The sequence below is a fragment of the Poecilia reticulata genome, linkage group LG2 (genome assembly GCF_000633615.1).
Source record: "Poecilia reticulata strain Guanapo linkage group LG2, Guppy_female_1.0+MT, whole genome shotgun sequence".
Lineage (NCBI taxonomy): Eukaryota > Metazoa > Chordata > Actinopteri > Cyprinodontiformes > Poeciliidae > Poecilia > Poecilia reticulata.
The window spans coordinates 10969172-10983302 of record NC_024332.1 but is presented as its reverse complement, the minus strand read 5'-3'; the positions used below and the strand labels follow the sequence as shown (position 1 = coordinate 10983302).

The window sequence follows — 14131 nt, the reverse complement described above, 5'->3', positions numbered from 1 at the left end:
CAACCAATTAGCAGCAGTCACAGTACACCCTAGAAAAGTCTGTTGCAGTGCATCACAGACAGGACACACAATCATAAACACACCAAAAGAGAATTTTAGGAAGCAAAATTAACCTGAATGCAAGAAAAACCTGGAGCACCTGGAGGACTTCATATTTTTCATCTCAAAACTTGTAGTGTTTGGACTCAAACCTCGCTCCTCAACCTCCTGCTCACGCTTACTTAGGAAAGATTTTCTGCTTGCTTTTGGAACAAAAAAGCACAATCACCTGATAACCTTCCAGTGAATCAAAAACGGTGTACTGGGTGCATGTTTCCTAATAGCACAGGTTAAGCTGTGAATGGGTGAATGTGGCGACTTTGAATTTTAGCAACCTATTGAGTGGTGCAGGTGTAAAAGAGGTTTCACAAATCACAAACATGGTTTTATTTATTCCGTTTGAAGCGGAGAATAATCCAATCCAAGTTTCAAGTCTCTAGGTGTAGTAGTTTTTAAACTAGAGTCGATTAAAGATGCCGACTGTAGTGAAAAATTAAGTGGAATCACCTTTTAGCTATTGGAAGCTAGAATTGGAAAGCAACTTCAGCTTTGTCAAAAAAGAAATAGAAAGGAATAACTAATAGATCCTTATTACACAGGAATTAATATTTATAAAGTCAACATTTCACATGTTAAGGAATCAATATATATCATTATTTTGTGCAACTCAAGCTTCATTTTGATACGTCAGTTTTTTGGGTTTCTTCTAGGGCTGCACAGTGGTGCAGTTGGTAGAGCTGTTGCCTTGCAGCAAGAATGTTCTGAGTTTGATTTCTGGCCCCGGTCTTTCCTCCCACAGTCCAAAAACATGACTGTCAGGTTAATTGGTCTGTCTAAATTGCCCCTAGCTGTGAGTGTGTGTGTGCATGGTTGTGTCTCTGTGTTGCCCTGCGACAGACTGGTGACCTGTCCAGGGTGACCCCGCCTCTCGCCCGGAACGTTGGCTGGAGAGGCACCAGCACCTCCTGACCCCACTGAGGGACAAAAGAAATAAAAACTACAATCAAAATGATATATTATAAATATACCTACCTTTGGTGTAAAAAGCGGAACAACCTTCCAAAATCTCAATCTTTGAATTTGCAGTCATCAACTTTTTGGAAACATCATCAAGTTGTGCTTGGAGAAAATTGTCTCTCTTCTCCGTTGCTCTCAGCTGCCTTGCCTTCTTTTCCAGTGTTTCCAGACTCAGCTGGAAAGCCTCATGTATATGATGGAAGCAGTCAGATCGCTACAATGATACTGTAAGAAAAAGAAAATCACTCAAACATATTTTACAATTAACGCTAATACTTAAGTGAACAGCACCATAAATAAATCCTATTAAACAACTGATATGGAAAATATTCCACCTCTCTAAATGCTTCGTATCACACATAGTTTCTGAACAAGTTTAAAGCAGAGAAAACATCAGAAGATAACTTAAAACTTGACACGAAAAATTTAAAAATATTCTCATGAGACAGTCACATTTTAAATACATGACAACTAACTCCGCAGTTGTAATGTGTATAAAAAAGGAAATAATTTTACTTAAAGCTGCTATATGTCCCTTTGTTGATGTGGAAATTAAACACTTATCATGCATGTGACCAAAACAAAACAGATGATTGTAAATTTCACAACAGTCATAATTACATCTAACATTATTTTCATCATGTGAAAATTACAAGTGATTGTGAAATACTTTCAGTTATCAAATATAATCTACAATAACTTTCTAACAATCAGTAAACTGCATTTAATAAGCTATTGAACAAGAGTTTATTTTTCTTACTTAAATAAAAATTCTCCATTAACATAATTTGGAACAATTCCTCTTTGCTAATGCTAAACCATTGGCAGACTACTATTATAATACAGTGCAATAAAATCTACAAAATTTGGACCAGCTGAAATTCTAGAACAGAAATCCAAAAACAAGGGGAAAATGTCAGACTGTGCTATGAAGAAACATTGTAATCAATTTAAATTAATCAGGAATACAAAAACAAAGATACCATAATGTGGTAAACAGTATATATTTCATGAATCACACCAGCAAAGTTACAATTATGTTACGTGAACAGCTGCCCTCAATAAAATACAAACTATTATTGAATAGTAAAAAAGGGTACTATTTTCAATTTCCATCACTAAAACAATTACAATATGAAAACTTCACTAAAACAACCTGTGCAACTTCAACAACATGAACCAAACATTAATTACATAAAATTATATGAAATTAAAATAAAATATACTATTTAGAAATATTACTAATCCATCTACAACATTTTAATAATTTTAATATAGCTTCAGCCCCAACTGCAGATGATTTTAACAGGGTATCAATTTATTTTGAGATGGGGATCGGGTAGAGAGAAAAAATGTATCAACGTAGTTGAACATACAGAACAACATCAGTAGCCTACAGGCTACTTGTAAAGCTTAAGGTGCTGTATTAATATTAGCTAGACTTAATTTAGCTAACATTACCTGCATCCACCATTACTTAACTGAGTCGGTTAGTTTCAGAGGAAACCGCAAAGTCCTTGGCATTATGCTGGTTTGTAATTCTAGCAGCTCCTGCATCTGCATTGCAACAGAAAATCTGTGTAGCGGCATCGGTATAAACCCAGCGCAAAGGCTCATGTCGCTTTGCTGCGAGGGCCTCCAACGCCGCTTGCGACTTTAATTAGGCGCTGCGAAGGCCTATTGTTTTTCAAATGTTGATTATTATTAGGCCCGAGCAGCTAAGCGCTGTGAAGGCCTATTGTAATCCTGTTGTAAATTATTATTCGTATGCTTCTGTAAAGTAAATTGCTTTTTGGAGGCTTTATCATATTCAAAAACTCACCAAACGTGGCGGGCGCAAAGAGCCCAGTGAAAATTTACATATTTTAAGGTCTTCGCAAAAATCGCATAAGAAACGGCTCAAGGGCGCCACCTAGCAACTTTTAAAAGACCCTTTCCTATTCACTTGCTTTATCGTAGAGACTTGAAATTTGGTACACTTGTAGAGCTGCCAAAGATGCTCAGAATTTACATTTAATGTCATAGTGCAAGTATGACAGGAAGTCGACCATTTTGCAGTTTGGCCCCATTTTGGCCGTTTACACACGTCGCATTTGATCGAACTCCTCCTAGGGATTTCTATCGATCGGCTTGAAACTCGGTCAGATGGTTCATAAGGCATGGCCGATTCAAAGTTATCAAAACGGTGAGTTTTCGTGCATGCTGAAAGGGTCATACCAGGGGTCAAAGTTCACCTATTCGCCATGAAACACGAAACTGGTATAACTCTTACACAAAAGCTCACAGAGGCACCAGAATTTCAGTGATTGATCATCATCGGGTCCCCTAGAATAATCAATGGTCAAATGATGACATCACTTAGGCCATGCCCCCTGAGAACAGGAAGTGCAGTGTTTTACTCTGAACGGTCACTATCTGACCTCTTTGACCTAATCAACATGAAACTCTGCCCACAGACAGGAAACATGTTGGTGTGTTACGGATTCCAACCCCGTTTGTTTTCGATTGAGTAGGTGGGCGTGGCAAAGTGACCTGTAACGCCGTCGCAATATGTTTGGCTCTAGATTCCACAATTTCGAGCCGAGCTGCACCAAACTCAATAGGATCAATTCTTGTGGGCCCCTCGACAGGAATCCATAACAGTCGTTGATGGGCGTGGCCTAATTACTATACATCGCCCCCTAGAATTTTTTTAATGATCAAACCCAAGCCATGCTTTAACCTAGAAATATGAAACTTGGTACACATGTGTATCTTGTCAGGACCTACAAAAAAGTCTCTTGGAGCCATGGTCAAAACCCAACAGGAAGTCTGCCATTTTGGATAAAAGCCGCGATTTCCTGTTTGTCAAAGACGTCGCATCTGATCGAACTTCTCCTACAGCGTTTGACATACAGACTTCAAACTCAGTCAGCAGAGAGCTCAGACATTAAAGGTCAAAAGTTATCACAGGAATTTTTGTAGATCAAAGCATGTGGGCGTGGCTAAGTGCCAAACTTTGACTATTCGCCATAAAACATCAAAGTGACATAACTTACACATATAAGGTCACAGCTGCATCAGACTTCCTATGTCTCACTACTGACCAACCCTCATCACATTCTCATGGTCATATGATGACATCACCTTAGCCCCGCCCAGTTCCGACAGCAAGTCACCTGTTTTTTCTACTGTATGTCTTACTTTTACTGTGTGATTCATATGGAATTAATCCTCTGCCACCTGACATAATGTGACCTGATGATGAACTCTGATAATGAACTCTGACCTGTGGGGGCGTGGCCAACTGGCTGTCCCTCGCCATATGCATACGATTGTCTCTGAATCACACACGCGCATTCCGATTGGCACCAAACTGAATACGTATGACCTTTGTTCACCGCCAAAGAACCCAATAGGATTGAATTGTAATTTGACTCCACTGCGCCCCCTAGGTCATTCAATCAGTTATATCTACTCTCTACATCGACCGATCTGCACCAAATTTGTGGTGTGTCGCCAGGGAACCATGCCGAACACATCTGTGTGTACGCCCAGGCAGACGAGCGCTTAAACTGTGCGAGAGCATACGCAGCGGCATGCGGGTGGCGGTGCTGGATCACCCTATAGGCTGGAGCGGCGCTTGGCTGCAAGGGCCGCTTGAGGCTCCGCGGAGCTTTAATTAGGCCCGAGCAGCTAAGCGCTGCGAAGGGCTATTGTTTTTCAAATGTTTTATTATTTTTTATTTTTTATTTTATTTATTTATTTATTTTCTCCTGACAAATGAATTGGCTTTTTGGGGGCTTTAACATATTCAAAAACTCACCAAAATTGTTGGGCCCATAGAGACTGTGAAACATTTACATATTTTAAGGTCAACACAAAAATCGCAAAAAATCGGCTCAACAGCGCCCCCTAGAACATTTCAAAAGACCCTTTCCTATTCAGTTACTTTATCATAGAGATTTGAAATTTGGCACACTTGTAGAACTCTCCAAGCCACTCAGAATTTATAATTATTCTCATAGTGCAAGTCAAACAGGAATTCGGCCATTTTGGATTGAATTTGCGAATTTGACCACATTTTGGCTGTTTATAGCCTTCGCATTTGATTGAACTCCTCCTAGGGCAAAGTTATCAAAATGGTGAGTTTTCGTGCATGTTGAAGGGGTGATACCTGGGGTCAAAGTTCACTGATTCGCCATGAAACACAAAACTGTTATAACTCCTACAAGGAAACTCACAGAGCCACCAACCTTTCAGTGTGTGTTCAACTTTGGATGCCCTATAAGACCCAATCGTAAAGTTTTGACATCACTTAAGCCACGCCCCCTTAGAACAGGAAGTGTCATGTTTGACTGTGAACGGTCGCTATCTGACCCCTTTAACCTAATCAACATGAAACTGTGTCCACAGACAGAAGACATGTTGGTGTGTTATAGCTTCCAACTCCATGTGGTTTGGATAGAGCTTGTGGGCACGGCGGTGTGGCGAATTAACCTGTAACGCCGTGTCTATACGTTTGGCTCTCAAATCCACAATTCTGAGTCCAGCTTCACTAAATTCACTGGGATGCATCCTTATCCAGCTCCGGATAGGAATCCAGTGCAATATTTGGTGGGCGTGGCCTAATGGCTCAACAGTGCCCCCTAGGAGATTTTAAATAATCAGTCCCAAGCCACGCTTTAACCTAGAATTATGGAACTTGGTACACATGTGTGTCTTCACCAGACCTACAAAAAAGTCTCTTGGAGCCATGGTCCAAACCCAACAAGAAGTCGGTCATCGACTGGTGAACCTCTAAAGAGCCCAGTAGCATTACATTAAAACTTGACTCCACTGCACCCAATAGGTTAATCAAACAGCTGTATCTTCTCTCTACATTGGCCAATCTGCATGAGAAGTTGCGGGCTGCACCAGGGAGCGCTGCTGGAAACACAATGCAGCTAATGTCAACACAAGTGACGAGATAAAGTATCAATCAAGCTGTTCAGATGCACATACATTCTCCCAAAACTTAAACTGTCATAATCTATGGTTGGTGGTGGTGAGGATGAAAACTGAGACCCAGGTGATGATGATGATGTTTATTATAATTTAATAAAGAGAAGAGGGGGCATTCCGGGGCGCCGAAGTTGCCGTACTCGCCACAGAAAACCAACCGCTACAACTTTCACATAGAAAGGTCAATTGGCACCAAACTTGGTATGAGGGATCCTGGTTGGATGCCTGACGATCGTATGTCGTCATAGTCTGACCTCACCTAAGCCCCGCCCCCTCAGAACAGGAAATGACTCTTTTTTATTTGGAAAGATACAACTCTGGTTCTCTTGATCTAATCAAGATAATCTGGTGTCAGATGAGTGATAACAAGTTGCTCTCACTTGCTGTAAAGCGGCAAGAGTTTCCAGTGGAGGGCGTGGCCATGGCGGCGTGGCCAAGTCACAGGTCACGCCGCCACCATATGTTTGCCTCTAGATTCCACGTTTCATCCCAGCTGCACCAAACTCACGGAGATCCATCCTTTTCCACCCCCCGACAGGAATCCAGTGGAAAATATGGTGGGTGTGGCCTAATTCCTCCGCAACGCCCCCTAGAATATTTTAAATAATCAGCCCCCAGCCATGCTTTATCCCACAAATATGAAAGTTAGTACACATGTGTAACCTGTCAGGACCTACAAAAAAGTCTCTTGGAGCCATGGTCCAAACCCAACAGGAAGTCTGCCATTTTGGATCAAAATCACCGTTTTGTCTTTTTCATTGATGTCGTATCTGGGTGAACTCGTCCTAGAGCTTTCCAGATCCAGGCTTCAAACTCAGTCAGCACAGTCTTGAGGCATTTAGGGTCAAAAGTTATCAAAGGAATTTTCCTATGGCCAAGCCTCAAATCTGGTCATTCACCATAAAACATCAAGGCTGGGGAACTACGCCAGAGCGTCAGCAGTGGCGACAGAGTGGTGGTGCAGGAACCCCCGCGGTGGCAAATAGGCCGGAGTGGCGCTGAGTTGCGAGGGCCTCCAACACCGCTTGCGGCTTTAATTTTGCTTGTATTTTCTTCTAATTCATGTAAAGCACTTTGTATTACCTTAATGCTGAAACTAAATATTTAGTTGTCTAGCTAAATTTGTAAGCTATATCTAGCTTTTTGAAAGCTAGATATCTAGTCTATTAACTATGTGTTCACCTTGTGAAATAAATATTTAGTTTGGAACTCTGACATTTATAAATATGTGCATAACATGATGAAATTATGATTTTGAAAAATTAACACACATTTATTTCTCTGACAGACTAAATTGACCTAAATATTTCTGTAAATTTTTTACTGTGTAACTTTAAAAACAGCACTATTTTGTTGACATTTAGCAGAAGGGACTAAATATCCCATGATGCTTCAGAAATAGAGACAGAAGGAGAAGACTTTCATTAGAGAAGAGGTCTATTTTTCTGAGCCCCGACATTGTTGTAAATTATAACTATTATGTATGATTCATTTATCCTATTTTATTCACTAGAGTTCAGCTGACTAATACGTCTGACTCCTTCTTGTCTTTGGATTAGTTGAATATACAGTTTGGAGAAAACATCTTAACCTATCAGCATAACACAGCTTTAACACAATGTTTCTAAACCAGCCCTTAGTATGTACGTGTGTATGTGTGTGTGTGTGCGTGTGTGTGTGTGTGTGTAGGGGTGTGTGTGTGTGTGTGTGGGGGGGGGGTGTGTGTGTACACCTAGTAATTACTTACTTCTTCACTGCTCCTTACTCTGGCTTATTTTTTCAAAGAGTTTATTATTTTCTGATAATAAGCCTATTCTTTATTTTATAGCCTTCCGGAAAGTTCAATTTTAAACAAACTAAATGTGTACATTGGGTAAATTATGTCTTTTGACCTAAATTGAAGGTGATGCTTGGTCCATTTAAGATTATCATGAAGGAGATCTGTCCACTTTTGTCTTGGCTCAGTGTGTGTAATCTGAGGTGTGAAACTGAGCTGAAGCTGTGTATTATTGATGCGTCTCAACCTTAGCAGGTAGCATGGTCGACACGAGAAAGGAGATTTCAATCCGATGAAAAGAACCTGCGTATGTGTGTTTGAATCATGTATGTAATGACTCCACAGGGAATGCGGATGCTGTAAGCAGGAACTTATGTTCCCGTGGTGCCGTCCTTCCAGTCCTGAAAACTGTGCTGATCAAAATTTGATGAGCAGATCTTAGTAACCTGAGATGGACAGAAAACATGGTGGATCACTGTATGCTGGGGTTCCACTACTCCTGAATGGAAGTAGAGGGGTTGTGTGGTCCTGTAACACTGATCATGTAGAATGACAAGAGCAGCAGGTTTAGTCAAACAGATTGTGATGAAACCTTCAAACCGCCACATAATTCATTTCAGTAATTTTCCATAACAACAAACTTGGACTTCCTCTGTACCGGAAATATGATGTGTATCACGTTTTGGTAAATTAAAACACATTTTCAGACAACTTCCACTAAGTGCAACAGTTAGACAACTTACCAAACAGCCGACTGAACACTGTACCTCTGCTTTGTTGCAGATACCAGAGAGAGAAAGAAAAAGAGAGGGAGAGAGAGGGGGGAGGTGGTGGTAGGAGGGGTGACTCTGCTTTCCCATGTTGCAGCACACAGTGCAATGGGACAGCAGCAGAACCACAGGATCAGCTACCAGAATTTAGGAATGATCATCCAACAGGTTAGACACACGTTTAGTTTCTAAAACATTCCTGTTTAAATTTTAAATTCTTATCATATGCTGGGTTTTCTACTTTTGCACAGACTTGCTAAACTGTGAACAAGTTTCTGTTTTCAGCATTGATGTGTAGACCTCTGATTTCATTTTTAAAAACAAAATTCAAGTTAAATCTTTAAAGTTTTGAACAGATACTGAGCCAGGAGGCTTAGGTGGGCCCCATATGGGATAAATGAGATCAAACAACATGGGTCCCAGAAGGTTTTGCCCGTGGTTTCCATGGTGGTCCTACATGGATTCGCCCAGAGGGATCTTCTATCTGGGCGAATGTTGGCAAATTGTTTGCCCTCACCTATCCCATATGGGGCCCACCTAGGTTTGCTGGCTGGGTAACATCAAACTTTTTTAGCCAAAAGTAACAGGTGGGTATAAATAAGGGATGATTTTTATGTACCATTGAAACCAGATATTCACATGCATTGAGTAAAAAGACAGTTTTTCTTACTGTTAGACATTAAATCAGACCAAAAGTTTCTTGTTTTGGCTTAGTTAGAAATTAAAACCTGAAACTAAACATGCACAAAGATGAGAAATGAAAAAAGGTATATCTTCTTTTTCCAGGCCTTAAAGTAAAAAAAAATCCTGAGCCTGAAACTTAGTTATGATAGAAATTTACTATAACGTTGCTATTGCCACAGTTTAATAAAAGGTGTCTTTGAATAGTGAACAATTGCTTCTAACAATACAATTAACAAGCTAAACACTCAAAGTTAAATAAGACTTCAGTACATTTCAACTCAAAACAAAATGTAAAATGTCTGAGCCCTAAAGGTTTGACTTACAGGCAAAAATCCCTCAACATACAATAAGAGTCCTTACAGTCAATGTTTTAGCAATTAATTTAGAACATGCAACATTACCAACTAAATCCGTTTCTCAACCTTTTTTGGCCCAGCGCCCCCCCAGCCTCTATCCAGGTCCCTCACCGCCCCCACCAAAGAATTTGTAGGCTACTTTGCACTGACTATTATTTTATCATTAATATTACTATCACTATTGTAGATGTTTTGATTTTTATGCTTGTTTCTGTATTTATCATCAAAAATAATTTCCCAGAGAACAAAAAAGTCATGGGAATAGAAATTATTTTCACAGGYGTCTATGAAAAATGTAATGAATATTCAAGTTAAAATTGGTAGGYCTARCAGCAGCCAATCAGAGTGGAGAAATATTTTTATTTTGTGCCATTTTCTAGTTGTAAATATTCCACAAAATGACCAGATAAAAGATGTTCAACATGCCAGTTTAAACTTTGAACTATTTGCAAACGACTGAGCTGCAGCATTAAAACATGGATAGAACTGTAACTACATTAATCATAACTCTTCTTTTCTTCAGTGTTTGTCAGTTTCTGGTGGTGCAGCTCTGTGCTGCCTTCAGGAGAATGGGACATCAGAGTATCATCATATGTTTCACATCATGTGTTGATAATTCACATCTAGTTTGTCGCTTCGTTTTATGTCCTGCTTCTCCTGTTTCAGAGTTTTACGCAATGTGAACGTCTTTTTTTTTAACCCCTAAGGTGCAGGGCGTATCGATGGGGAAAAGGCAGACTGACATAAACCTTTTAAAACAACAGAAACAATTTCTGCATTTTGATTATTGAAATTTAAAAGTGCTGTGTTGTTCTATCACCCCGTTTCATACCGGACCACTTACAGCACCGTGTTAACGCTATAAAATGAACGCTCTCTATCGTGGTATCACCATGGAGGGATTTCTTTATTTAAATGGGTTCATTTTTCAGAGGGATACAAAGTGAGGGTATTGTGATTTTAGTAATTACATGTTTATAAGAGCGATTTTCTGTTGTCCTTCCATGGAAGCGGGCAGCATCCAGATGGACAATAAAACACTTTTTAATATAAGTTGCTGCTTTGACATGATCACAGAACTGCCAAAACATATGTACAAAAATCCTCAATAAAACATAAAATATTAGAAAATCAGACACCATACAAAGTGAATCACAGCAGCCGTCATCAGCCGGTGTAACGCTGACCTGATGCGGTGAAGCTACTAGCAGGAGCGGAGTTACGCCAAGAGCTACAAACACTGAATAGAAGGAGAGCTGCCATCGATACAGCTGCAGCCAGGCATGATTTAATGTTACGCAATACAGTTTTAGAAAGTTGCTCAAAGTCTAAACTGGTATTGTGATCGTAAGATGTAAAATTTACCTTCGACCAAACGCCCCCCAAAGGCATCCCAGCGCCCCCCTTTTGTAAAAATGTCCGCAAACCTTCCGTCTTGTCCTCTTTCCTCTAGCCATGCCCAGCGCCACTTGTTTTTAATACCTTTCTCAAGTAAACGTGTTTCTCTACATGGTGAGACAAACTCCATCTTTTTTCATATCGCATTTGATTTAACCGCCGAACCGAACGTATGCGCTTCTTTTCTACAAACCGTTTTACAGTCATTGTTCAAGAACACGGGAGCTAGAATTCTGATTGGCAGACATCTCTGTCTATTACCTACAGTTTAGTTGAGGCGGGCGGTTTGGTCCAATGCTCGCTTTGCTTGAAAGTCTGGCCCCCAGACGGAGCTCTTTACGCCTAAGTTTCAAACGTCTGACTAAATAAATCTTCCTTATTTTAATTGTAAGTAGTTCTTTAAATGTCCTGTGAGATGATATACTCACCCATGTATCCATAACAACCGGAACTTTCAATGTCCAGCAAGTTATTTTCGCAATTTACCGTCTATTAAACGAGTCCCCCCAGATTAATTACACTCTCTGCAGCTGCAGCTGTGAAGTTGCCGTATTATAACCCGATATTTGCTGGAAAGTGCAACGTCTCCCCTTTCAGAAACCGTTGGAATTTTTCAGATAGCGCTATGTGTGGCGGAATTACGGTACTGCAAATTTAGATGTGTTGCCGCCGACACGTTCCAGTCTAGAAGGGTTAAGCGCGGAGACTAGTTTGGTTGAGGCGGACGTTTGGTCAAAAGCCGGAGATGTAGCTCTTTAGGCCCTGTTTTTCTATCTTCTTTCATTAAATCAAATCGTTTAGCTATGGGCATAGATTAGAGTAAAAGTCAAAGAAATGCAAAGCCATGCACGTTTATTCGGTTGCAGTGGAATGTCGTATCATCATTTTACGTTTCGGATCTAGACAGTAGGATCTAGACTTCTGCATGAAACTCTATGTGGGAAACAAACAAATGTGCTTCTGTTGCGATTCTGCAGATGATTCAACTTGCAGAGACGACCCGGTGCTGCTCTGGCTCAGTGTTGAGGTCAAGAGTGAAGGTGACAGGGATTTGAGAAGATTAGTCAGCTTAGGCAGCTTTTCAAAAAGTGAATGCAATGAAACACAATGGAGAGGCAAAGCAGCATCCACATCAGCTTTAACCATCCCCCAAAGAGGCTGAATATTCACACTGCAACTGAAGATGAAACACAAAGTGGTGGAACAGAAAACTGAGGTTGCCTCTGTTTTATAGAGCATAAAAGTTATTAATTGCATTAGTTACAAAAGGTGAAAAAACACAGAAGATATTAATAAAATAATGAATTATTTGAAAAATGATCTAAATTAATGTAAAAATAGTCAGTTGATGTGGCTGGGGTGTCTGGTTATGACGCCTGCCTGGTGAGGCGTTCAGGTCACGTTTCACTGGGATGAAACACAGAAGCAATTACTGCATCAAATTCTCCTCTGTTAGATTACACACATTACAAAATAGTTTGCATTAAAGTAGTTGGACCTGCTTCCCTGTGCTGCTTGCTTTTATGCTAAAGTACCATCTGAAAAATGCTGCACATAACAACACAGAGTGTCAACACAACCAAATGTCTAGAACAACATTTGGTTCTAGACAGAGGCAAGGCTGCCAGGCCCTGACAGGCACCACCAGGCTTTTTGACCACCTTGTCTTGCCCAAGAACACAATGAGAGATTGAGCGGGGACTGAACTGGCAAACTCCAACCACAGTCACCACCATCACCAACAGTTAATATTTATATGCATTTATAATCTATTACCAAACCCTGTAGAATGTTTTATGAGCTTCAGTAATGATCTATTACTGCCTGTTGTGTTCTTCTACTTAGATGGCTCTATAAGGCAGCAGGAGATGGCTTCCGCAGAGAGTGGCCTCCGTAAGTCAAGTCAAACCTCTAGTCCTGACATGATTGTAAAAGAATTATGTTTAAAGAATAACAATAATGAATTTTATTGACTTCACTTACTAAACTAAGCATTCCTCTGTATGTGAATATTCCCAGGAGGTCTGTCAGTTTATCTTAGCATCTCCGCTTTTCTTTTCCTCTCAGGTATTCAGGGGGATGAAAACCTGCAGTCCATGCTGGTGGGGACAGTTATGAGAAAAATTAAGTCTCGTACGTGGAAAAAACAACGATATTTCAAGCTCCAGGATGACTGCATGACCATCTGGTACAAATCCAAGAAAGCTGGCAAAGCTCACTCCACCTGTAAGAGTTGACAGTTTAACAATATTGCAGATGGTTGCAAAAAAGGAAATAGTTAACTTGCTTTAGTCTGGCCATAGCTCTTGATTTTGGATAAAGAAAAAGCCAATTTGTGCTTTTATGTTATGTTCAGATTTTTGTGTGTATATTACGTCTGTGGTCTATCCACGTGATACTTACACAATGCTTTATGTGCAGTTTCCATGATGGATGTGGAGGTAGTGCGAGAGGGCCATCAAAGTGAAGTACTTCTCAGCATCGCAGACGAGTTCCCTGCTAACCAATGCTTCACGGTGGTGTTCCATGGTCGCAGAGGGAACTTGGACCTGGTGGCCGAGTCAGCCGAGGAGGCCCAGTCCTGGATCAAAGGCATGAGGAAGCTGATTGAAAACCTGGAAAATATGGGAGAGAGGGAAAAACTAGACCAGTATCCTTTCTTATTTGGGGTTTACTTATAAAGAGTTTCTGCATTTTGCCTCAATGTAAGGTATATTGCCAAAAGTACAGGGTCAACAAATCATTCAGTTCATGAGTTCCAATCACTTCTGTGGTCACAGATGTATAAAATCCAGCACCCCGGCTTGAAGACTTCTTTCAAAAATATTTGAAAGAATGGATTGCTCTCAAGAGTTAAGTGAATTCAAGCATGGCAAGTTGTGCAGTAAATTCAGTTTACTTCAGTTTAGTTTAAATGTTGCTTCTAACAATGCCAGGGCCAACTAGTAGTGTCATAGTAAAAAGGAAGCAACGTCAACATACAGCAATTTCAAAGTTGGAAGGATCAGTTATGTGAAATCCCAGAGAAGGAACAAGGCATTCTGATAAACGAATCTGTGTTTGTCAGGAAATTGGTAGAATGATTTTGGTGGAAGGGTATTTGGTTG

The 14131-nt window shown here is 40.4% G+C and overlaps 1 protein-coding gene across 3 annotated transcripts in view; it reads left to right on the top strand.

The window, feature by feature from the left end:
• The first annotated feature begins 994 nt into the window (after positions 1-994).
• Positions 995-14131, top strand: part of plcd4a (phospholipase C, delta 4a) — a 28948-nt gene continuing 15811 nt past the window's right edge. Inside the window, exons 1-5 of one of the 3 annotated variants that reach the window (XM_008430465.2) lie at positions 995-1283; positions 8600-8754; positions 12870-12917; positions 13092-13250; positions 13446-13674. In XM_008430465.2, the coding sequence (XP_008428687.1) occupies positions 1048-1283; positions 8600-8754; positions 12870-12917; positions 13092-13250; positions 13446-13674 (827 nt within the window). In that variant the 5' untranslated portion in view covers positions 995-1047. Of the gene's footprint in view, positions 1284-4799; positions 8502-8599; positions 8755-11210; positions 12769-12869; positions 12918-13091; positions 13251-13445; positions 13675-14131 lie in introns of those variants that run through there. The other 2 variants (XM_008430474.2, XM_008430484.2) reach the window with 2 other exon arrangements.